Source organism: Alternaria rosae, assembly GCF_020736505.1.
Source record: "Alternaria rosae strain MPI-PUGE-AT-0040 chromosome Unknown BKA58scaffold_6, whole genome shotgun sequence".
Lineage (NCBI taxonomy): Eukaryota > Fungi > Ascomycota > Dothideomycetes > Pleosporales > Pleosporaceae > Alternaria > Alternaria rosae.
In genome coordinates, this window is record NW_025763575.1 from 1,535,622 (window position 1) to 1,560,165 (window position 24,544).

The 24,544-nt window shown below is 51.9% G+C and overlaps 9 protein-coding genes across 9 annotated transcripts; 3 read left to right on the forward strand and 6 right to left on the reverse strand.

Annotated features, from left to right (window-relative positions):
- Positions 1–2,402: 2,402 nt before the first annotated feature.
- BKA58DRAFT_440945 (uncharacterized protein) lies at positions 2,403–4,325 on the forward strand (the record flags this gene model as incomplete). Its single annotated transcript, XM_046173786.1, has 4 exons — positions 2,403–2,930; positions 2,983–3,290; positions 3,336–3,683; positions 3,734–4,325. 4 exons carry the CDS (start codon positions 2,403–2,405, stop codon positions 4,323–4,325), a joined length of 1,776 nt encoding a protein of 591 aa, XP_046024397.1.
- A 743-nt stretch (positions 4,326–5,068) lies between these two features.
- On the reverse strand, positions 5,069–6,165 carry BKA58DRAFT_195936 (3-hydroxybutyrate dehydrogenase type 2). The gene is made up of 3 exons (XM_046165712.1): positions 5,434–6,165; positions 5,307–5,376; positions 5,069–5,257 (listed from the first exon to the last, which is right to left on the reverse strand). Exons 1-3 carry the CDS (start codon positions 5,984–5,986, stop codon positions 5,095–5,097), a joined length of 786 nt encoding a protein of 261 aa, XP_046024398.1. The 5' UTR covers positions 5,987–6,165; the 3' UTR covers positions 5,069–5,094.
- Positions 6,166–8,143: 1,978 nt separating this feature from the next.
- Positions 8,144–9,077, forward strand: BKA58DRAFT_195967 (class I glutamine amidotransferase-like protein). The gene has a single exon (XM_046165714.1). It carries the CDS (start codon positions 8,235–8,237, stop codon positions 8,922–8,924), a length of 690 nt encoding a protein of 229 aa, XP_046024399.1. The 5' UTR covers positions 8,144–8,234; the 3' UTR covers positions 8,925–9,077.
- BKA58DRAFT_195955 (Alpha/Beta hydrolase protein) lies at positions 9,001–10,437 on the reverse strand. Its single transcript, XM_046165713.1, has one exon. The coding sequence runs from the start codon at positions 10,304–10,306 to the stop codon at positions 9,077–9,079; it is 1,230 nt and encodes a 409-aa protein (XP_046024400.1). The 5' UTR covers positions 10,307–10,437; the 3' UTR covers positions 9,001–9,076.
- Positions 10,438–12,156: 1,719 nt separating this feature from the next.
- On the forward strand, positions 12,157–13,101 carry BKA58DRAFT_196056 (uncharacterized protein). The gene is made up of 2 exons (XM_046165717.1): positions 12,157–12,194; positions 12,271–13,101. Exon 2 carries the CDS (start codon positions 12,532–12,534, stop codon positions 12,883–12,885), a length of 354 nt encoding a protein of 117 aa, XP_046024401.1. The 5' UTR covers positions 12,157–12,194; positions 12,271–12,531; the 3' UTR covers positions 12,886–13,101.
- A 105-nt stretch (positions 13,102–13,206) lies between these two features.
- BKA58DRAFT_440950 (uncharacterized protein) lies at positions 13,207–13,997 on the reverse strand (the record flags this gene model as incomplete). Its single annotated transcript, XM_046173787.1, has 3 exons — positions 13,207–13,427; positions 13,481–13,756; positions 13,838–13,997. The coding sequence occupies 3 exons, from the start codon at positions 13,995–13,997 to the stop codon at positions 13,207–13,209; spliced, it is 657 nt and encodes a 218-aa protein (XP_046024402.1).
- A 235-nt stretch (positions 13,998–14,232) lies between these two features.
- BKA58DRAFT_196007 (ammonium transporter AmtB-like domain-containing protein) lies at positions 14,233–16,322 on the reverse strand. Its single transcript, XM_046165715.1, has 3 exons — positions 15,867–16,322; positions 15,198–15,814; positions 14,233–15,144 (listed from the first exon to the last, which is right to left on the reverse strand). The coding sequence occupies exons 1-3, from the start codon at positions 16,013–16,015 to the stop codon at positions 14,441–14,443; spliced, it is 1,470 nt and encodes a 489-aa protein (XP_046024403.1). The 5' UTR covers positions 16,016–16,322; the 3' UTR covers positions 14,233–14,440.
- BKA58DRAFT_196019 (DNA glycosylase) lies at positions 16,232–18,590 on the reverse strand. The gene is made up of 4 exons (XM_046165716.1): positions 18,151–18,590; positions 17,010–18,023; positions 16,943–16,961; positions 16,232–16,785 (listed from the first exon to the last, which is right to left on the reverse strand). The coding sequence occupies exons 1-4, from the start codon at positions 18,464–18,466 to the stop codon at positions 16,449–16,451; spliced, it is 1,686 nt and encodes a 561-aa protein (XP_046024404.1). The 5' UTR covers positions 18,467–18,590; the 3' UTR covers positions 16,232–16,448.
- A 613-nt stretch (positions 18,591–19,203) lies between these two features.
- Positions 19,204–24,480, reverse strand: BKA58DRAFT_196082 (glycosyl transferase family 41-domain-containing protein). The gene is made up of 3 exons (XM_046165718.1): positions 22,577–24,480; positions 19,914–22,530; positions 19,204–19,857 (listed from the first exon to the last, which is right to left on the reverse strand). The coding sequence occupies exons 1-3, from the start codon at positions 24,256–24,258 to the stop codon at positions 19,213–19,215; spliced, it is 4,944 nt and encodes a 1,647-aa protein (XP_046024405.1). The 5' UTR covers positions 24,259–24,480; the 3' UTR covers positions 19,204–19,212.
- Between the last annotated feature and the right edge of the window lie 64 nt (positions 24,481–24,544).

The following is a 24,544-nucleotide window of genomic DNA, read 5'->3' on the forward strand; positions in this document are numbered from 1 at the left end:
CTTTGGGTCCTAGAGATCATGGAAATAGGACCTTTGGCCTTGCACATCACAAGAGACTTGTAAACTTGTAGCCAGAAATCACAGTCTTGGGTTGCCTTGGGTAGTCGCGCTTACAGACACCATGTCTGGTGTCAATTTTGGACCCTCGCATGGTTCATACTAAGTTTCAAAGACCAGAAAGTCACATGAGTAGGGGTGGAACGGAGCGCCTCGATTATGGTGTACAACAGGTGTGGTTGTCGGTTGGAACAGGTACTTCAGGGCGGTGCCACAGTGCCAATACGTCAGTCATAGCATTTCGTAAGTTCAACATCCGCATCATGTCCATTATGAGATTGCAACGCAGATAGAGTGCGCAGAAAAGGATAGTGCGGTGCTACCTGGCCACCATCTGTAGCAGGTTCCACAAGGCAGACTCCCGAAGCTCTGCGTGAAGAGGTGCCGCCTACCCGTACGACTGCCCGCAGGTGTCTTGCCATTCGTACCAGTACTGTAACAAGAAGCACCAAGACATGAACATGTAGATACAACAAAGGGTTTTCTTCCAACAACGTAGCCTACGTGGAATAATCGCCACCAGACGTAATACAGTTCCGCATGAGTCGCGGAAATGATGGGCCATGTCAGACCAAGCGAACCTCCGCGGAGCGATTAGTCTAAGCCACTGGAACGAGAATTGCAGAGGTAACTGGATCGTCACATTGTCCCCAAAACCCAGCATACCCAGGTCCTTTCAATGAGGCCCGTTTGAAGTTGAGGCGATGTTCAACCCTTCTTTTGGTGGCACATTGTCCAATCTGGAATTTGTATTTGCCGACTGTGCATGTACTTCTGCGAGGATATATAAATTAGAATGGAGAACCGAGTCGTTGAAAGCAATCCAGGTGAGATACCAAAGACGAAGATTCACAAGAACAATGGTGACTATTGGTATTGCTATCGAACGACGCCGTCAGTGTCGAAGTGGCTGAGCGTTGAGCATGTCGCGCCTAGGTTTATCCTTAGTACTGCAGTAGGTCCAGACCTGACATACAATAGAGATGAGGGACAGTGTACCAATGCCCCGCCTCCCACCGCTGTCGCTTCGAAGGGTAAACAAAAGGCATTCGAGAACAACGCTTGGCTACTCCTTCGCGTGTGTATGATGTAGTACCTGCGCTTGTTTGGAGAATTTTTCAGAGTATATTAGTCAGATCACACCCTGTTTTGCGTATGCAACTCAAAGGTTCTCTTTCTTTGGATATATTAGACTTCGCCGTAGCGGATAATGGCAGGGCTGAGCGTGCAGTCTTGATGAGTGCATGACACATCCAATGCGGAGGTCTATGTCGAAAACGATGCGACGGTGACCCTTCCTGACTTTTCACATCCGTGTACGAATAGACCTGTGTGTGTTCCGATGCGAACCAGAAAGCTGATTTGACCGGTAAGACTGACCGTGTTACCATGCGGCATGAGGGCCCCACTGCGCGTCGGATCATACCTGCGGCATCTTAGTGAGATATCTTGTCAACGGGCGCAATCGCCACTAAAGCAAGACACCCGCTATTGCCACTGTCTAAGCATAGGCTGGCATAGGCACTATGGCTGGAGACCGAAGTTCCTATGTAGTGTTGAAGACTGCGGAACCGTATGCATTGCTGCGTGTCCTGGTTGACTGGAACGTTTTGGAGAGTGCTGAGCGCAGGGAGGTAGCTCGAACACGGAGTGGCTCACCGAAATCACGTTACTGATGTATTCAGAGGCCGGGAGGTTCGATCTCTTAAACGATTTCGATGGCAGACCACGCTAGCACGCCGACACGTGCTCGCGCTGCAGAGGATCGAAGATCCCGGCACGGCGACTGATTGGCTAAACGGCTATAGCGCCGAAGTGGCGCCACGCATCCTCGATACGAAATTCCTCTTCGAGCCTTCCTCCACCCGTCAGATACCAACTACTTCCGCTTCTTCCTGTGGCACTTTTCTGATACGTGTTTTTCACAGAGCCATGCAGAGGTATATATAGACCGGAGTCTTGTAGTTGAACTTGCAGTAACAACGCGGCTGACGTCACGGTCCCAAAGGAATGGACCAAGGAGCTGCACGAAGTCCACCACCACTGCGTTCACTCCTGCCTGCACCTGCCGGTAGAGTTCGTAGAGAATCTGTAGAAAGGCAGAAGGCTACACGTGTCAACGCTTGCGAGGCTTGCCGACTTCGTAAGTCAAAAGCAAGTACATACATGCTACGTTTTTGGTACTTTTGCTGACCTACAAACAGTGCGACGGATTAAAGCCTAAATGCACTGCATGCGTGACGCGAGAGACTGAGTGCCGTCATGGCGAGACTGAATCACGGCAGTTTAAGCGTAGATATCAGCAGCTCAAAGAGAAACGCACTGCACAGGAAGAACTATTCGACATGTTACAAAACCTACCAGAGAGGGATGCGGCCGGCATCTTTCGCCACATTCGAGCCGGCGCAAATGCGGAGGCCGTGGTAAAGCATATTCAAGAAGGGAACATGGTCGCTGAGGCTTCTCATGTTCCGCAAGCGTCGTCGCGCTTTCACTTTCCGTTCCTGGATGAGATACCACCAAGCCTTCGGGACAGCATTTACTTTCGATCACGGGTCTACAAAGCGATCGAAGCATCTGAAAAGGACACGAATACTTCCAAGACTCATCTTGCTCAGCAAGAGAGCAACTACTGGAAGTCATTTTCCTCAGCCAAGTTGTTTGACCCTCTACTCGAGGATGCACAACCGTCGCAATGGACTAGTGTTAGCTCCAATGACCGACTGCTTCGCAACATCCTTGAGAGTTACTTTGTCAACCAATATCCAAGACAGTTCTTCTTCGTCAAGAATTATTTTCTAGAAGACATGGTGTCGAGAAGAGCTGAGTTCTGCTCTCCTCTACTTGTCAACGCACTTTTGGCTAAATCCTGTGTGAGTAAGTTTACATCTTTGTCATGGATGGGGGTTCACTAACGCATCATAGGCTAGCTCTGGACTATTTGTCAACCAGACCAAGTTCTGGAATCCAGATAGCCTGCCGTACCGTTTCTTAGCTGAAGCAAAACGATTATGGGAATTGGAAGATGGGGAGCCAAAGCTTACCACGGTTCAGGCTGGCTGCCTCATCAATGCTACAATGAATGACTTTGGTCACGACAGGGTCGGGTTCTCTTATGTGTTTAAAGCGCTTAATATGGCACAGCGCATGAGTCTCTTTACGCCTCGATCAGATGACAATAAATTTGAGCACGCTAAATCGTTCACTGCTTGGGCGCTTTCCGCATGGCTATCGTAAGTCGACTTCACTAGTATTAGTTCATGACTAATTCCCGGCAGATTGCAAAGCTACTACTACTTCAAGCCACCGTGTCTTTTGGATATCCCCGCAGATCCGCTCCCTGACGTCGACGGCAATCCAGAGTGGTACACTCAGATACTACTGCGTTATCCACCAGACGAGCACAGCTATCCGACCGAATTCGGCCACGGTATGAAAGCGCTGTGCGAGTTGCGAGTTATCCAAAATGAGATCGGAGTGATGTGCTTTAGTCGCTCCAAGGGGTCTAGGACGATGCCATGGGGTGCAGCTCTGCATATACAGGCAAAATTGGAAGCCTGGTATGGGGGTTTGCCGGTTCTGCTCCAGCCTTACTGGATCGTGTACCCTGCCCAGCTGATACTACAGTAAGTGTTCATGTCAGAGAACCGTAACATGCAAGCTAAAGCATCTGCAGTTGCGAGTACTATGCGGTTCTGATAACCCTTTTCCGTACGCAAATTTCCTCTGGAGACGCTGGAGTCCAGATGTTGACGCAGGACCAACGTAATGCGGCACAGCACATGGTCACACAGGCAAGCGTTCAACTCGAAAGTATCTTGCGCATATACTACCTCCGCCATAGCTTCGAGGGCTACGACTCTACGCTCACGATCTTCTTGGTTCACCTCGCAAACCTAACCCTGGAACCTCTTGGACGGCTCGAACAAGATCCAGGCAACGCTTCCCAGGAGATGAGCGAATCTCTTCTCTCGACACTCGTCTTTTGCTTCAATGGCTTGTACGAGCAATCCAAGAGCGCTTTCATCGCCGGTGTCATGCTCGTGGTTATGAAGAGACGATTGAGCGCCGACGTTCGCAATGCCGTCGGTCGTTATGTTACGATTGAGGAGACGGACAATGATGCCGACCCAATGGACGAAGCGAACCTAGAGTTCTCACACCCAATTCTTTCAGAGCTCATACTTCCTGGCACTAGCCTCAGCGATGATCCAAAGTCGTGGAGATTGAAGAATTTGATGGATGACCCTAGGAGGTATCCGGGGTAGCAACAGAATGGTAGGCGATTAACGCGACGATATTGATTTACAGATTTAATAGACGAGTAAGCAATGAAGATTTCGCTCTTGATGCGTTGTTCGACCATGTGGTCGCATTGTTCTCAGCGAAGCTCGACCTAAGAGCTGAGTGTCCAGCCTTTTGAGCACGTGATGTCTGTCTGGGGGTTCTTCGGTCTTGCACTTCAGGTAGAGCGCGCGACCAATGTTGTTAGGAAGATTCGACACGTCGAGACCGCAGAGCAGAAAAAAGAAATGCCAGCCACATGGCCAGATCGAAAGGATCAATGGCCCTTTCATTTCTCGTGAGAGGAGACTACCGTATCTTCATAGTATATCGATATTGTGGCGCTGCGCTGTCTTCAGGTTCAACCTCTCCGGTGTTCCATCGTTACTCGTAAGCAAGACTACGGTATGATCTCCGGATGTTAAAGCGCCGTCGCGTCGCAGATGATGCACGCGTCGCCGAAAGAAGGTAAGGGAGGGTGCTGACCCGGCGACTCCTCACCTCAATTTCAAGTTTGATAATTTGAAGAACGCGAGTCGTATTGTGCAATGCCTGCGCATGTCTCTCTTTGCAAAATTTATTGGAATCATTCGCTGTGTAGGATGCGATGCAGCTCTGGAGGCCTTCCAGAAGCTGTCATGTCAGTTTCAAATTTATCGGAAAGTCTCCATGTTTCCTGCATTGATTTAGGCGTCTGGTGAACCGCTTCGCTACGCCATCAGCCCCCAGCTTCTCTGGTATCGACCCTGCGACTTATATCGTTGACCAAGCGTTGTCTATCGGCATCATAATACCGCTGATCGTCTTTGCAGCATCGGACGCAAGGAATGCGATGCCCTGGGCGACATCGTCCGGGCTCACTGATCCGTATGGAAGATCGTCTCTTTTGAGACCTTGACATAACATCTGCACGGGGCTGCAAGCTTATCAGTGGTAGTACTGCGGCTCGTATCGTGGATACTTGCTTGTATATTTCCATCGCAGCTTGGTCGACATCCTCTTTCACCACCGATGAACGGATGTTGGTCGGCACGGCTGAAACTTTTGTTAGAACAACATCTTCTGAGCTTATGGACTAGGAGCGATACGCACCACCTGGAAGTACGGCGTTGCATCTGATACCGTCTTTGCGAAAGCGCCACGCGACGTTCTTGGTCGCACCGACAAGTCCATGCTTACTGGCTGTGTATGCCACGCCAGCCACTGCACCGGAAAGACTTGCATAACTACCAACGTTGATGATGGCACCGCTTTTTTGGTCTTTCATACTGGGCAATACAGCTGCCATCATCCGGACCGGCACTGTGAGGTTAATGGTAAGGACGCGCTCCCACTCCGAGTCCTTGACTGTATCAGCGCTGCCAAAACCATCCATGACACCTGCAACGTTGGCCAGCACGTCGATGTTCGGGCCGTATCTTGCGATGCAAGCAGCTATGGCCTCTTCTGCTGCGCCGGGCCTGCAAAGGTCGGTTTTGTGGAAGGTGAAAGACGCTTTCTGGGCAACATCAAGCTCTTGGTTGAACGGGGATATATCGATGCCGAAGACTTGAGCGTTCTGTGATAGGAATAAGAGGGTCGTCGCGAGGCCAATGCCGCTGCTGCAACCCGTGATGATGACGATTTTGTTATCGCAAGATATCATTGCGATGAATAGTGCCTAGGTAATCTCAAGACTGTGTATAACACTCACAGCTACTGGCCTTTTATACATGCCTAGACTTACTTTTATGAATTTCGCGAATGCGTACAGACCGTTGCAGAAGTTCGTCCTTGTGCATATGTCCCGCAATTTAGATGCACACGATGTCAAATCGGGCTATTTGCGCGACCCAGCTGAACAATTGGCCAACCAGAAGTTTAGCCGTCTGCGAACGCTGAAAGCAGGTAACACCGCCGAGCTTGGGGCGTGACTTATGGGGCCTTTCTAACCGTTGAACCTGTTGCAGTTACCTGACGACGGTCGAGATACCAAATGAGTATATGTATGCTTGAGGCAGTGGATGACGGCCTGGCAGATTTGGGTCGGAGCCGCGAGCGCGTCCGAGGGCTCATCCGCATTCACATGGTTTAAGAAGGTAGAAATGTTTCGAGTAGTTGAAGTCTGCGGTAATAGCGAATTCGAAGTATGCTATGCCGAACGTACGTGTGTTGCTGCGCCGGCGGAGTTGTAACCGGGAGGATGCCCTCCGACACGGGCTGCTACGCGCGCCAAGCTTCCCGAGGTCGCGACGCGTCCGCGCGCTCGAAGTCGCGTCACTTCCACGACTCACATATCCTGTAGTGTCCGTAGTAATGATGGGAAATCTCGACAACTATCCTTTCACTTTCGAGTTTCCTGTAGGTCCATACGTTGACAAAGGACGGCGTTTTCAGGCTTGGACGTTGTATGACATCTTCTCGGTCGATTCGTACACACCTCCCAATGTCTGTATCGCACTGACAAGCGAATCAAGACATGCCGGAAAAGGAATTCAAGACTCTTGTAGACCTGCACCGTTTCATCGGTTCTGAAGTCTTTTACCTCATAGTCGACAACAGGTTCAAGAATACATTGCATTTCCTCGAATTGTGTTTGGCTCGCGATTGGGATTTCTACTGGGACAGGCGGCACCATACAATAGATCAGAAACCACTGAAACAATAGTTCGACCGAACATTCCTGCCAAGACTGCTTCACATGATGGGGAATTTGGCCAATGAAGCTGTCTGAGGCTTGAACATGGCAATCACGTGGTATATGACCATGAAATTGGAGTTGATACATAGCGACGAGATATATCTCGGCAGTTGGGCTAAGTCCGCCCTCGACCGCTTTGTGCTTGAGATATCTTACGGCTGGGACGGAGAAAACCCCAGCTATCGCCGGGAATCCCACTGCAAGCCGATCCCATTTGTCGATGCTGCTCGGGGATGTAGAACGATCCGAGGACAGGTAAGAGACATTCCTGCTTGTCCTGTTCATGATAAGTACGAATTCGAGCCTCGAAATTACGGGTTCGACAAAAAGTCCTGTATACAGTCCCAGTGGGTAGCAGCCTACAGCATATTTGAACGCCAGGCTTATGCCGAGACCAAAAGAAAAGTATATCACTTAGTCAAACATCATGTCTGCAAGCTCTCTTGGTATTTTGAGCCCAACGATGCCTTTTGTGGCCGAATGCATACCCAAGGATCTTCAAATGTATGATTGGATGGAACCTGACTTCGAAGAATGCGGAGTAAATGCGTATGGAAAAGCCTGACAGACACAGAGTGGGATCGAGGAGAGCGAATCCAGTGGAGATGGTCGGCGACGTCACTCAGGAGATTGTTCGGCATTAAGCCGCAAAGCGAAGGGGTTATGTCTTAATACTGACTGGTGCTTGTACCGGAGGAAGATCTGCGCTCCAACGTATGGAATGACAGTCTGCAATACATTCTTGCCGTCGATTGAGATGTTACATGCCTTCAAGCTGCCCGGAGACGCCGAAGGTTCGCCAGCGCATGCTCCCGAATGAGATGTCCTAGACAAAAAGAGAAAGGCTGGATCTGACAAAACGTCATCGTCCTTCAGATTCCCGAGGTCTGCTCGAAGCGTAAGCTGCACCGAGATTTGGGTGGGGAATGGAGCAGTGTATCGTACAACAGCTGCCAGAACTGGTCGATCACATGCTGGAGTATTTGTAAGTACCTGGTACTCGGCGAACAGGAGAGGTGAATTTTCAACATGACGTCCCTGACGCTAATTGACGGTGCTCTGCACAATCGGGCCTTTTCCGTTGTAGCTACCCCGCATGTCGTCACATTAACGAGGTACTCTCAAGTGGAAAGCTATCGAACTTTTCATAAAAGCTTTAAAGACAACGATTCTACACACCAATTCACCATATCAAACACATCATATCTTCAAAATGTCCAAGCCAAACATTCTCTTCGTCCTCACCTCGCATAACAAGCTCGGCGACACCGGCAAGCCCACCGGCTGGTACCTGCCCGAGCTCGCCCACCCCTACCACGTCCTCCACAGCAAAGCCAACATCACGGTAGCATCGCCCAAGGGCGGTGAATCACCTCTCGACCCCGCATCCGTCGAAGCCGCGAAAGACGATGTATCCGTCAACTTCCACAAGAACAACGAGCAGGTCTGGAAGACGACCCAGAAGCTGAGCGACTTCAAGGGCAAAGCGAAGGACTTTGACGCGATCTTTTACGTTGGCGGTCACGGACCCATGTTCGATCTTGTCGACGACGCGACCTCGCAACAACTTATCAGGGAGTTCTGGGAGGCGGACAAGATCGTTTCGGCTGTGTGCCATGCGCCCGCTGTCTTTTACGACGCTAAGCTGAGCGACGGCAGTCTGCTTGTCGCTGGCAAGGAGGTTACCGCATTCACAAACGCTGAGGAGGAACAAGTTGGCCTTTCCAAGGTCGTACCCTTCCTGCCCGAGGATGCGCTGAACAAGGCGAGTGGAGGCAAGTTTGTCAAGGCAGCTGAGCCTTGGGGTGAGAAGGTTGCCATCTCTGGCCGCTTGATCACTGGTCAGAACCCTTCCAGTGCCACCGCAGTCGGAGAGGCGATCGCAAAGGCATTGGGTATCTAAGGAGGAAACATCACGAGAAAATAAGGGCCATATAGAACAAATCTATCATGATTATACGAATGTTTTTGAATTACGAAGGGTATTATGTACATCCGATCTAACAAGTCTATTGTAATCCTTCTCTCAAACTACTTCTCCTAGACTGAAAAATTTCATACGTACATGTACGTGACTTCGGTGACAGTCTCGTAGACGGTGGCTGGTGGGCAAGCAGCAGCAGGAGCGGAGTACTCTGGTGCCATGGTGGTAACGGGAGCGGGAGCGGGAGCGGGAGCATGCGACTCCTCCACAGGTGCGTGAGACGGCTCAACAGGCAGGTAGGTAGTCTCGTAGGGCTTCTCCGAGGTCATGAGAGTGCTGGAAGAGTGCATGGTAGAGTTGCCGTACGGGACAGTAGAGTTGAGGTGCTTGTGAGGGAGGGTGATGGGGTATGCGGTGGTGGCAGGGATGTATGAAGAGATCATAGTAGAGGGCTTCATCATGGTGGTGGTAACAGCTTCCTTGCTGACAGTCAAGGCCTCAGAGGAGGCTGGTGCCACGACTGTGCTTGAGGTCTCAACTGGTGCGACAGTTGAAGAGGCCTCAGGAGTAGGGGTAGGAGTAGCCGAGCTGACAGGTGCAGCCGATGAGGGCTTGACCAGAAGAGGTGTCAGCTTGCTCACAATCCAGTTTGACGCCTCCTCGGTATAGAGCTCGAAGTAGTTCAGATGCTGAGCTACATCATTTCCACCAGCACAGACTGGGTCACCGCCGGCACAGTACGACCTCAAGACGGAGGAGTAGGTGTTAAGACGCTCAAGGTTAGCGCCAGTACGGCCCGAAGCTTGCTTGTCTGCTCCGTCGAGGACGTTGTAGACTTGGTTTGCAGTGTGCTTGACATCGCCCCAGAGAAGGGCTGCCTTGACAGCCTGACCAGCTTGCGAGTTAACGTCGAGACCGGTAGTCTTGGAGTCAACGTCGCAGGCGTCGGCGCCTCCGCCACTCAGAACAGCTCCGGAGACCATAGCACCTTGCGAGTAACCGTTAATAACGATCAAGGTATCCGGGCACTGGGCGTTGTACTCGGTGATTTGTCTGATGCCGTTGACGGCACCTTCCTGGATGGTAGGGCAGAACTCCACGCCGAGAGTGGCATCGAAGACGATATCCATGTAGTCGCAAGAGTTGCCTTGGGCCTCGAATTTTGCGCAGACGGTATCTCTGAAACCCGAGGTACGGCCATCGCTGTAAGGCGCGTCGTTACCGCGGGCCATAAAGAGAGCGACATCGTTACAAGCCGCGGTGAGCTTGGGAGGTGTGGTGCCTTGGGCACGGGCGGCCAATGGAAGAGCTGCAAGAACAGCAGTGGCGAGGCCCTGCTTCATGATGGTCGTGGAAGGCATATCGAAGTTCGTGAATAAGGCGTTGCTTGTTCGCTGTGACTCGGAGATTTTGATAGGCGAGTGGTATTAGAGATCGATAGATCTAGTAGCGAAGGTCGTGAGAGTATAGAGTATTAATTATTAGAGAAGATATTATAGCATAGACTATATCCCTTTGATCTGATGGGTGGAGCGAGTGTGGATGGCCGAGCGAACGGACAAGTACTACACAAACAGTAGGGCGTAATGGAGAGCGTGAAGGAAAGGCCTCAATCAGCAGGAATATGCGACAAGATATGTCGAACTGGCAGTGGAGCCCCCCGTATCTAGGACCACCATCCGATGCTCAGTGTAAGACTTTGGGGCGAACGTCCGCAGTCGTGCAGGAGCGCATGCTTGCAAGCGCATGCGCTTTCGAGGCTTCAATCGAACAGTCTGCGGCCCTAGCAACTGGGACTATTGTGTATCCACAGATCTCGTGTTCATTCCAGGTTAGCAGGGTGGCACTAGCACAAGAGAGGCAATACAGTCTGCTCGCTATGACTCGTGTGGCATAGTTCGGCATTACAACCACCGGCATTATCTCGTATCAGGTGTGAGAGATAGGATAAGGCTGCCATCATTGACACCTCGTGTGCTGCAGATGTTATCCGGAGTGGAGAGGATGCAGGCGTTGAAGGTCTCATGTCCAACGCGCCCCTCTCTCAGGATTGTCTTGGTTACGGAGAGAAAATTTGCGTAGCTCAATGTTGAGAAACTATGCCATGTTAGCTTTTTGTGGTGGTCAGATCAATGTCGGTAGTGCGCGGGAATCACAGGGTTCAAGCGACACTACGATGATCTGAGACCCTGGCCTCTGCTCAGTTGCGCGCTATCATGCTCCTGAACCAGAAAACCGTTCCAATGTCAACATGCTGTTCTGAACCGCCAGACTGGGTAGCCCCGGCTCTTCTGATTGCTGACAGGTGTAAGACAACACTTCTCTCGGGCCTTCCAACAAAACAGGGGCGCGTGTGTCTGAATTGTTATGGTTGGGCGGCGATTTCAAAGGTTAAAGATTGAAGATGACGTTTGCTTTTGCTCGGCGACGGATCGGCTTGAGAACACGAGCTCTGAGGCCACGAGGCTTGTTGGTCATGGTTTACTGTGGGTTGGAGCATTGGTGGCGGAGGTGGAGGTATACCAGGTGTATTTTGGGACGCGTGCACCTTCGCCGTGGGTCGAGATTCTCCCGAAAGTCGTGGATCGAGGAACTCGCTACTTGCGTTAGGCCTAGTGGCCGCTATTTCCAGCGATCACACGCCTTGCAATGACGGAATGAGGCAGGGATGCTAGCGATAGTAGTGATGCGAGGTTCTGCGGGGCAAAATCGTTTTTCTTAGCCGATGTGCCGCCCGTATCGCGGCATCATTGTTATCAGTGAATGAGGAGGCTGGAGGGGCTTACTCAACGTCACGTGGCCGTCGACAGCACAAGCTTCCAAGGTTCTTAGACACCAGGGGAACCTTGGAAATGTCTTGGTGCCCGCGACTACCATCTGTCCAAGGAAATCACTCATCTCAACAACAACAACACTGCTGACATTTGCCTACCTAGGTAGTAGCGTCGCCTGTGAGTAAGAGCGCACAGCTCTCAGAGGTAGCCTAATGATCTCATTGATGGTGGCTTGAGTGTGTGACGCGGCCCTGTACGCCTGCATTTCACCATTGGCCATTTCGTCTCTAGAGTGTTCTTTGCTGCTCACTTCTTCGACGAACGAAGTAGACGTATGGCCTTGAAGATCACTTTTCTTGTCGATACTTGTGGTCACACAGCATGGACAGATTGGTCATAGAAAAGCACAAGAACCTAGCTGAAGGGGCCAAACTCGCTACAGCCTGCCCAGATGATGTACATAGAACGACTTAGGGTGAGTGATTGGCCATGTCTTGGCTTGTAAACCACTTGAACTTGGACGAAGATGACTTTGGCTGAGCTGAAGAAAGAGCCGGTGAAGCCTGAACGAACTCACGTCGTTGATTCAGAGCCAATACTGCCTCACCGGCCGCGAAGACCACGAGAACAGCGAGACAGCATCACAAGCAGTCATTAAAGCGAGCCTGAACAATGGCTCAGCGGCTTGAGTATTTGAATCGCTCGTTCTGCTGGTAATGTTGCTGCATTCATCACCTTGACAAGTTCCATCAACTCCACCTGCTATCTCCAAAACTACCTTCTCAATTTGAACATCTGAACTCTCATCCAAAATGCGTTTCTCTGCCACCTCCACCATCGCCATCATGGCCGGTCTCGCTGCCAGTGGAACCGCCTTCGTCATTGATACCTTCTCTGGTCGTGATTGCGGCGGCAATGTCCAGCAGAATGTCAACATCTGGGACAACACCTGTGCAACCTGGCCAGAAGGCTTTGGATCCTTCAAGATTACAACCTGGGGAGGTAGTCACCAATACGCATACTTCTTCGCGCCCGACAACTGCGGCTACCTTCCCGGAGCCATCGGAGTCGGCTACGTAGACTCGTCGACGAATGACTTCGTTCAGGGAAGGTGCTACAACTTCAATGGGGCTAGCGCCAATGCGATTGCTTCGTACTCTAGCTAGTGGGCTTGATGTGCGCGATAGTAAGCTTCCGAGATACAAGCGCTGTAGAAAGGCTGACTGACTACAACAGTGTGGTTGGAAGGAAGAAAGGGGGGAAGGATCAGGTCTCATCTTTGCTCAGGAGAACATAAGCTCTCGTCCACTCTTTTTAACAATCTACCATGTCGAACATAGTTTATCATGAAATAGCGATGTAGTCAATCGTAATCATGCTGCCTCCCAAAACTATGTTTTGCCGTCTTCTGAGTACATATCCTGTGAATTAATGTCAACAGCCTTGACGATGACCGGCCATCCACAGTCTTGTATCTTCAGTCCGCATCACAACACGCCAAACAACAACGCGACCAAGCCGACTACGCCAGTCAATGGCTCCAAAGTCTCGGCAGCAGCTGAGCCCGTCGTCACATCGGCGTCAGTAGAAGACTCTGTCGCACTGCTCGACGTTTCAGACGCAGATGCGTCCGCGGCAGTAGAAGTAGGGGAACTACCTGTAGTACCCTCATCACCAGTTTCAGTCGAAGAAGCCGGTGCAACATCAGCTAACAACACATCAGCATATGACCCGCATACCATCATCTCATACGAAACATACCATCCCCAATATCTCTCACCACGGTAAATGCCCCCGTCCCCAAACTCGTCGCCCAGCATCCAAGGAAGTCCACACCCTTACTCGCACCCACAGTTGGCACCACAACCGCCGTGTTACAATATCCCTGATCGCAGAACAGACTGGTGGATCCAGCTAACAGCGCTGCAGAGCTACATGATGACCAGAAGGTGCAGTCGGAATCGGGTGCGCAGCATTGTGCGAAAGTACCGGAGGTGGAGAAGGTAGCTGGGTAGTCGCAGGAGCGGAGATCGGAAACTATGTTCTCATAAGTTCAGTTGTTTTGGTTGCTGAATAGAGAGGTGTAGTGGGCATGCTGGAGGGCAAGGCGAAGCTTACATTGTCCATCCGTCGCGTCGATCCAACCAACCAGCGCCGGATCACTCTCGGATGATGTTTGCCGGGGTGCAAGCTCAGCGCGTGGGGTAATAAGTGGATCGGGTGCGGCAGTGGTCACTGCGACAAGGAAATAGGCGGCAAGTGCAGCAATGGACTTCATCTTGGATGCGTGCTGAACGTTGAACATGGGCTGGGCAAAAGATTGCTCATGGGGTCAAGGACGCAGCAGCACACGAGGGGAAAGCGCGTTGGATGTATTGGGGCTTGTTGTATTATGCCGCGGCATAGATGCAGCCACACAATAAACGTCTGCCAACAGAGGGTTAGACAGACAAGAAGCGAGATGACGATACCCGAATTGGGTTTGGAACGGGTATAAAAGAGTGAGACGGTAAGCGGATGAATGTTGGTATCTCGATTGCAGAACATGAAGCAAAAAGCTGACGAACAAGAGACGGATAATACACAAAGAAAAGAAAACAAATTTACAGAGCTGCTCTCGGTCATGAAAGTACAATTGGCAGACCATGGAAGCATGGGAAATCATCATCGCGCTATCAACCACCCGGGCGATCCAGAACAGCTCTGTCAGGCGCGCACCCTTCAATCCCGTTTCTCCGTTACAACAGGCACATCCTGATGACTCTCAGACCCGCTCGCAACCTGCGACGCCGCTCGACCCGGAGTCGCAGGACCATAGCCAGTCAGAACCTCCATATCCCCATCTGCATCACTGAAATACTTGTAGTCCAATCCCCTCAGCTCATCATCCTCAGTCGCGCGAATATGGCAACCCGGAATCCTGTCAATGATGAAAAGCAAGATGATCGAGACGACGAATGACCACGCCGCGCATGTAGTCGCAGCAGCCAGCTGGTAACCCATCTGCTTCCAATTCCTTGCCCACCATCCGCCTTCGTAGGTGTTGCTTACGCCATCCATGGCAGGTACGTAAGGTGCTGCGAAGAAGCCGGTCATGATGTCTCCGACGTAACCGCCAACGCCGTGTATGGCAAAGATGTCGAGGCCTTCATCGATGCGGAGGAGGTATTTGTAGCGGACTGTGAAGAAGGATGCACAGGAGGTGAGTGCTCCGATCAGGGCTGCGGTCTGCACAGGCACAAATCCACAAGCTGGTGTGATGCCGACGAGACCGGAGATAATTCCAGAACAGAAGCCGATGATAGAGAACCTGCGAGTGAACATGTACTCCAGAAGGACCCAGGCTATCCCGCCGCCAGAGCCTGCGAGGTTGGTGTTGCAGACGATGTATATAGAGCGAAGGGAGAGGTTGGCAGTTGAAGCGCCTACACACTGTCAGTACACTACTTTAACACTTCGACATACAGCGTTCACCCACCGTTGAACGCAAACCATCCAAACCAGATCAATATCGTGCCGAGTCCAACAAGAAACGGAGAGTGAGGCTTGAAGTGCGGTATCCTAGGGTGATGCGACTCTTTATGCGGATCAACGCGTGGGCCGAGCATAACAGCCCAAGCCAGAGCAGAGAAACCAGACGCGATGTGCACAGGACCCGAGCCGGCGAAGTCGAGAACACCAAGCTTGTAGAGCCAGCCACTAGGGTTCCACTCCGCATGTGCTAGCACGTAGTATACAAACGTGGTCCAGCAGAGCAGGAAGAGCATCGATGGAAACAAGCGTCCTCGCTCAAGCATTGCTCCTGCCAAGATCATCGCGGTGCAGGTAACGAAAGTGAACCCGAATGCAGCATAGAGTATATCAGGAATATCGGCGTTCGCGAGCGACGGTGAAGCGAGTGTGTTGTGTAGACCCGCTTTTGACAGATCTCCCAGGAAAGGGTTGGTTGTATGCGACTGGTAGAGAGAGTAACCGTAGACCCAGAATTGGATGCCAACTGCGCAGGCGCAGAAGAGAGATTGGAAGATCATGGTGAGTGCTGCTTTTCGGCGATGCATGCCTGCGTAGAGGAAGCCGATGGCGGGTGTGATTTGCCTATTTACCATCAGTATATTTCGATTCCAACATGTATGAAACTGATACATACCAACATAGTACTGTGCTGACTAGCATCCAACACAGATCGCCTTTGTCGTAGAGCGCATTGAGATCAGTCGTCATGACGTCTCCTCCATTGGGATCGATAGCGTAGTCCGGCCATTCTGTGATGGGTGTCGGGGCTGGAATAGCCGCCATGTTGACTATATGTTGTACGGTAAAGCACCAAAAGTCGTACACTCGGAGCAATTCACAGTACCGAATCCTCGGGGATCTACCACGTTTATATCTAGCGATCTATTTCCTACGCACGTCTCGGTCGCACGAGCGCACCATCTCGTTCCCAGGATAACATGATATGCAACGCGTCCTTTCCAGCCAACCAAGAACCCGCTAGCAGAACCATAGCCATGGGAAGGAATTATTGTCCGTGATCGGTATAGTGAGAGACACCCAAAGTTCCTTATCGTTCCACTTCCCCAGGACACTAAGGAGGAGTGGAGATGGCCAAGGAGGCGGAAAGCGGAAGCCAGCCATGTGTATCGCTTGGCGGAAGATAACGGGACGTGGGGTACCACGCACGTGGAACCCATCACAACTCACCCATCGCGAGAACCTCACGACGACATTGTTAAAGGCTTTCGGCAACAAGGTCCCAGCACTTGCGCATTCCCGTAGACAAGGTCTCATTGTCCATGGCTTTGCTGTCTACCCACTTGCGGGTGGGCGGGCCCTTGCATGTAAGCTCGATATCTCCGGTCTTATCGGCGTCGATCCTGTACTGATAGGTATGCATGGTAAGCCTCAAATGGCTAAAGACATGGACCAATGGCGGAAAACTGGCAACACAACGCGCTTTGCTCATGTCAGCGGCGCCGGCATCGAGATCAGAAATGTATTGCTGCGCTGACGTTTTGCGTTGCTGAGGCGTCTTTTGTGATGCAGTCAGCGTGTTCTGCGGGAATTGCCTGTGCCACAGTCAGCGTACGCCCCTGTACTAGATAAGAAGAGCCGAGCAATGGGCCTATCATGAGACATGATATGATGCTGCACGGCAATGCACGTTGGGCAGTACCCGAGCGCCATCTAGTAGCGGCGCGATGATAGCATGCGTTTATAACGTACCAGAGTGATGCGAGGAGACCTTCACGCAATCGTCAGCGGTGTCTTAGCATCGTAGTGCAGAGCTTACCTTTGGCAGGCCTTTGTTCAATCAGCCATTTACTGCTGCCGTTTTTCGAGCGCAACTCTACCATGCATACCACACAGTCTTCTTCGGCTGCCTTCTTCTTGGCCACTTTCTTCGGGAATAGTGAGCAGTACGTGGATATAGATTTCGACTCTCCAGTAGGCGCCGGGAGCTTCCGCTTCTTGGAGTCCTCGACAGGTGGGCTATCAAGATCCTCCTCGTCGTCTTCCGTTTCTACGTTTGACTTGGGCGTTCCAACGGAAAAGTACTGCGAGATAGTGTTTGTTTGTTTTGTAGCGGCTTTTCTCTTTTTGTTCGCTCGTGGCGGCTCATCGTTCGTTGCGTCCTCGGAAACTGCAACCAAGTCTTCGGTATCCAACGACGCACAGAGAGAGCATGCATCCTCAATATCAGGCACTACAACCGCCGACTGGCGCTTGTCAGATAACGCCTTTCCTTCACCATAGGCCCTGCATGTCGACTGAATAGGACACTCGTCACACCTGGGTCGCGGCGTACACAAAGTGGATCCGAGTTCCATAAGCGCTTGATTCCACAGCCCGGGCACCTCACTTGTCTGTATTTCTGGAAAGTTAGAAGCGTGTTTGATTAGTCGATCAGCCATATCCCAAAGAACATCTGTGGCCTTCTTGTCCTTAACGTCCATGTACAAACCCAGCTGTCGACTGAGCACGCGCGCCACGTTCCCGTCGAGGACGGGCTCTGCTTCACCGAATGCGATACTAGACACCGCGCCTGCAGTATATCTTCCAATGCCCGGAAATTTCTGTAGTTCCATAGCACCACTGGGGAGGGCACATGAAGCACCAGCAGATTTGGCAATCATAGCTTTTGCACCTTCGTGAAGACGTGTTGCACGTGAGTAGTAACCCAAACCCTTCCACACGGAAAGAACATCGTCATGGTTGGCTTCGGCAAGGTCTTGAACCGTGGGCCACTTTTCGATCCAGTTGTTGAAGTAGGGTATTACTGTCGACACGCGAGTCTGTTGAAGCACTGTGCAATCGTCAGCCATCGTCTTCTCCAGCTTCCAGGACATGACGCGATTTCGAACACAGCACGTGACACCGCGTTTTCGCGCCCCATCACAAAATGTCCACCACAAAGAAAAGGATATACTTACTAACTTCCGAAACCCAAACCTCATACGCCCTCTTCGACAAAACGCGTCCTAGCTCCTCCTCATCTTCGTACTCTTCCGGATCAACCCATTTTTTCCTCCACGGCATACTACGCGTCTCCGCAACGCCATTGAACCAACGCAATAACGCGTCGCAACCCGATCGATCACTCAGAAGAAGCGGGTAGTGATACGACGCATCGTGTGCGCGTGCAGGTGGTAGTGCTGGCGTTAGAGGTGTTGCGGGAGGTGCGATGATGGATTTGCTGGGTTTGCTACTGGGTTTGGCGGCTGTGGTAGCCTTTTTGCGCGGGGCCATGGCGCGTTGAATATGTGTGCGGATAATGTTCAGAGGTTTGATGGTCCAATGGCGGAATGATGTTGCTGGTTGGAATGCGCTGGGTTGTGTGCAGTGTGTAAGGGGAGGGATTTGTGGAGATGCGATCGCGCTAAGCTTTGCTAGTGCTACGATCGAGCTTACTGCTTCATCTCCTGAGCAGAACATCACAAACATTCATGAATTGTCAGCCTGCACTCGAGGTCGTGTGCTTGGAACTTAGATAACTAGATGGCACCCGTTTTGTATATGTACACAGTGGAATCTATTGCACTTATAGTGGTGCTGATTCCGTTGCCAGGCGGAAGAAACACCTGTGATGTAAGACAGAAGGTGCTGGGTAAAATATAAGACCAGAACACGTTCAGATTCAGTGCGAGTGGAGAGGACAGAGACAACTGGTGGATAGTATTCGGCTCCGTCACGGTGCCATGCAAGTCATCCAACGCCCAAGAAAATGCTGTTCCAGAAAGCGACAGAAGCTATCTACTTCGCGCGCATATGATGAAGGTTGCCACATAAGCTAGTTAAAAATCCATAAACATCCAATCCAAATCAATATGGGGTATAGGAACAAAGAAGAAGAACAACAACAACGAACGTACATGCTCGCTAAATCCAAGGGTCCCTTGGCATATGCCCACAGAGTCTAACCCAGATATGTGTAATGCTCGCCGCAAACAAACAAAGCTATGCCAGCGGTCTAAATGAATGGTAAAAGTCGATCGCTAAGCGCGCGGAGGTGGTTCATATTTCAGCCAAATGTCGCCACCTTCTCCCTTCTCCCATTTCTTCCATGCTATCTCATAAGCATCTTCCAAGTCTCTGACCCAGCGTCTGGTGTCGAAAAGCGGGCTTGACCATCGTGATTCGTAAAGCATGCGACGAAGCTCACTCAAACGGCCTTGCGCTCGGTAACTGTTGTATGTGCAGTTGCGTGCGAGGCGTACGGCCATGGCTTCGTACTCATCGTCGTTGCCAGCAATGAGCTCTTTCGCGGCTTGGGCACCTGCTGGTGTCTTGGGTAACGCGCCCTTGAGAATCGAAGCTGCCATACGGGAGCACATCTTGTACTTGTAGCGAGGCAACGTCAGTAGTGGTGTTCCGGACCAAAGAACGTCGGCGGCGGTTGTGTGTGCATTGCACTCCGGTGTATCGAGGAATAGATCACAAACACGAGCCCTAGAGATGTGCTGATGCTTTTGTGCAACATCGGTAAACATGATGCGACTTGCTACATCTGCACCTGCCCAGGCAAGAGCTGTCTGTTTGAGGTTGGTCTCGCCGAGATCGGGGAAGCGTAATAGCCAGAGAACGGCGTTAGGGACCTTTTCAAGGATACGTAACCAGGTACGGAACGTCGTGGGTTCGATCTGATGATAGCGTTAGTACACGATCAAACACATGGAAGAGGCACAATTGAACTTACTTTGTACAGCTGGTTGAAGTTTGCAAGGATGATCGCATTATCCGAGAGGTTCGGAAAGATCTCTTTACGCATGGCCCACCTCCGCTGTTGCTCTTCTTCCCAATTTGGCTGTCGTCCTTGCGAATCGGGAGCACTTTGCCGGTGGTCACAGCAGAAGAAAGTGTCCCGGCAGAAGACAATATTCTCTCCGTAGATCCATTCTTCGTCCGAACCACCGCTGTTGTCGTCTACAAGAGCGTCTTCCAGGTCAATGTTACGACGCCATTGTCGGAGTGTATCTGGAGGAACGGCAGTGTCGTCGGCGAGAAGGTAGTCGCACCACTCGGCGCCAAGAGTGCCGGCGAAACCCATAAAAGCCATCTGGATAGGGGCGGGACGGGCAGCGAACACTTCGTTACGCGCACCTCTGGTGTAGCCGTTCAAGTTCACAAGGACATGGATGCCATCTTGTATTATCTGGTGAACAAGCCGTTCCGCTGACCAGCTGCTAGCATCAAAAAAGACGGGTGATTCCCTCTCAATCTGCTTGCGGTGCTCTGATCCGTCACTCGCTGTGGTGGCATAACAGTATGCCCTGACTCTGCCTGGATTATGGAACCCGAAGACCGACTGCATCAAATGCGCCAATGGGTGGTTGTTAAAATCCGATGATACGTAGCCGACCTTCAAGTATGGTTTCGGTGGCGCAGGAGGCTGGTAGACAGTCGCAGGTAACCAAGGGACTCTTAACGTCGAGGTCGAGATGCGGAGGCCATTGCGTTGCGAGATAAGACGTATCTGTTTAGCCGACATGGGGCAGGTGAATGTATGGAATGGTAGGACAGTGGGCGCCGCAGGTACCGTCAAAGCTGCTGGCAATTGAGGTCTCTTGTACGAGGTCGGCGGTCGCTGTGTTCCAGTGACGTAGCGATCCTGGTACCATTGCCAAGTTATCCATCGTATAGCACGCTCAACAAGTCGTACGATGCGAGCACCCTCCCACTTCTGACCCTTCCATCGCTGCAACACTGACACCATGCTGTTTTCCTTCTCTTTCACACTTTGCGCGCTCCCCGTGAGAGCCAGGGGACGGATGACATCTTGTATGAATTGTTCATTCATCATGCCTCGACCCCAGTCCTCACCATCGGCAAGCTGTTTCTCGACCAGTTTCACGACTTTGTGGATCCAACCTGCGCTCGACGCACCAGGTATATTGGCGTCTAGAAGCATGCCACTATCGTTGACATGCCAGCGATCTCTTGATCCGCCATGTTCGGCAATACCACCTCTGCCAGCCCAGTTGCAAACAGAGTTAAGGGCATTAGCAAGCCCACATACAGCTTCGGCAAAGTCCGGACTAGACTTTACTGCTTTTCTGTAGTAGTAAATGGCATCGGCTATCCGACCTTTGTCTTTGACGGCGTTGGCGAGGTTGGCGAGAGCAATGTCAAAGTTCGGATCACACTTGACTGCCCGTGTGTACATGTCTATAGCAGAGTCTAGTTGGCCAATATCTTTCAAGAGGCTCCCAAGGTTTGTATAGAGATGCGCATGGGATGAATCGAGTTGAAGTCCGTAATGGTAGTACGCAAGCGCAAGGGCTACTCCACTACCGGGCATCAGCCCAGGGATATGGGGATTGGCAAACGCATGCGACATTGCATTGGCTTTGGAAGGGGCGGATTGCTGTACACTAGCGAGGAGAATGCCTACGTTGTTGGCTGTCGATGGGCTGGGCTGCAGGGAAAGCGACAGGTAGTATAGAGCCAAGATCTCTCGGACACCATAGTTACTTTGGTAAACGGTACTCTTGGGTGAATTGGTTGCCATGCCGTCCTGGAAAATCTTTGCTAACGACAGCAGAGAGTTGCTTGTAGTCGAGATAGCCGCCTTCCTAGAGAGACCTTCGCTAGGAACGTATTTGAGGCCCGGAAGTTGGCCGTGCGGCGCGAAGCAGAGCAAAGCCGTTCTGGTCGCTGCATCCGGAGGTAACAGTATAGGATCAGACGATGGGGGCATACGACGACCTCCTGGAGAGCGCTCCGCTACACTGTATCCAACGACGCCAAGAATGCGCCTGATGAGGCCATCAATGCCATTAGGATGAGGTCCAGATGCGATCAGGACCGCGTTCTCAAAAGCCCTGGCGGCACCAGCATTGTCGCCGAGTGCGTATAGCATGTTACCCTTGGCATGCACCAGAGCTAGAACGCGACCGTTGTCGCAACCAGCAATGGCATATCCGCTTGAACCAAAGCCTGGTTGGTCCGAGCCAGGGAGCTCGTCTAGATCCTTGAAGACGGCTTCATCCTCTCCCTCAAACTCAAACACGGGCCGATCAGATGCCTCCGACAGACTTGACTCGCTTATTTCAGAGGCAGAACGTTCGCTTTCAACTTCGAGGCTCCGAAGGGCATCGGCCCTCTTGGCAAATCTCAAATGGCGTTCAACTTCTTCGATGACCTGAACAGCTTCACGGCCTTTGTGATCACTGCAGAGTAAGCCAATTAGGTGCTCGACAGCTTCGAAGTAACTGGGTCGAAGTTTCACTGCGCGTCTCCAATAGTTTTCGGCTTCACGCTTCTGCTGAAGAGCAAGCATTGTAGCTGCAAGGTTCGAGATAGCTTCAACATGACTAGTGTGCGTTAGTATGACTCGGGGATAGAAAGTGGGATGCTCACTCTTTGTCCAAGGTAAGAATGTGTTTGTACCAGTCCTGAGCCTTTTGATAGTCACCTAGCGCATATGCGAGGCAACCGCCTAAGAGTATGCCATCTATCCAGCTCCATTTGCTCTCTTCGCAATGCTTCGTGATCGCTTCGAGCGCTGAGGCAGCGGTCATACTCGGAGGCAGGCCCTGACGGAGATTCTGATGGGCGCTGGCTACTGAGCCGGAGGTCCGCCGCAAGGTACGTGGTGGCTCCATGCCTGGCACTGGGGGTAGCATAGAGTGTTGCGGGGGCACGCCTTGCCATGATTGGCCATTTGCATCCGTACTGCCTACGGACCACGCGGACAGGGAGCGTGAGTGTGACATTGCAGGTCTCCTAGATCCGAAATCTGCCCTTGAGTGAGAGGCATACTGAGTAGGAATAGGATATGAGACACGTCGCTCCAGAGATGGAACGCTGTTAGTGGAGGAACTCGACAGACTGAGTCCAGGTTGCCGTGGCGGCTTAGGATAAATGTGTGGTCTGTGGTGTGTACGGCCATGGGCATTTTGCGAATTTACTTTACGCGTTGATTGAAGGTACTTGAGTAGGTCCACATATACGGCGTGAGCCCAAGCAAACACCTTTTCCCGACTTTGCCCGTTGGGTGACTCTGGCCCGTACTCGTCGGTCGGCATGGTGGGGGTGTACTCCGCGACTGGCGTCGTCTGACCAGAGTGCATGTAATCTTGAGGACGCTGTGTGAGAGGTGGAGGTAGCGGTTGATTCTGATAGTCTAACGCGACATGGTTTTGAGGCTGTGCATAAGGGGATAAGTCTATTGACGGCCTCGCTGGATGATTGTAGGCGCCTTGGGTATAATCTAGGTGGACGGGATTTTGCGGGTAATGAGCATAGTTAGGCACAACATTGTAAGGGTGACTGATAAAGGCGTTACTGTGCGGGTGACTCCAGTTGTGACTCGGATGATGTAGGAAACGGGGATCCCGCATAGCAGCAGGCCGGTATGGGATGTAAGTGCCGTCGTGCCAATAGGGTCCGAATGGTCCTTGGTCGTTGGAAACAGTCGGGTTCAACGGCGCCTGAAAGGGCGGACCCATAGGCCCGCAGAAGGGATGGCCATACATTTGATATGGTAGAAGAGGTTGTAATGTGGGTATTTGATTGAGCATTGAATCAATCTGGGGTAGGTGCTGGCCTGTAAGACCCGACCCGGTCTCGAAGTAGCGACTGGGACTCCATTCTGGCGTATTCTGTTGACCGTGACCGAGGCCACTGTTGACACCTGGTGAACGAAGAGGCAGATCCTGCTTGACACCGTATGGTGGTTTTGATTCAGCTGTCACGGGAAGCAGGATGTGTTTGGTCGCATGCGGCTCTCCGTTCTTTTCGACAGATGTGCCGTCATACGCAGCTGCCAGAATTCCGTTGGGCGTCTTGCGACGAAGCATGTGTTCTGCGGGTTTGGGAGTCCGGCCAGACTCGGAGGGCTGGGAGCCGTAGGAGTTGTGTCGAGATAGCGGGTGGGCGTACTGCTGCGGCCTCGCTTGCTGGGCGAGACTGTGTCCTTCGAGGTTGGTGGCATTGCGGAGGAACGGGACGTGGGCGGGAGCAGGAGCGATGTTGTTGTAGGCCACGGAGGAGGGAAGCTGCGACGGCGGCTGCGGGGGGTACTGCCGAACCATAGTCATGGTGGGAGAGCCGCTCGAGGGACTCTGGGGCGTAGCCAGCGTATCAGACAAGTCGTGCGTGTGGTGTTCAGAGGTCCAGGGTAACGACACAGCCTCACCAGGAGGGACTGGTGCCGATGCCTTCGCGAAATCGTCGCCTGTCTGCTACGACTGACATGTCTTTTGGGGAGCGGCTAGGATTCCTCAGCACCGGGCGTCCCCGTACTGGCACGTCACCAGCAGAGACCCCGGTAGTAGTGTGAGAACAGGTGGTCGCAGATGCTGTCGGTAGCAACTAGGCGTCTAT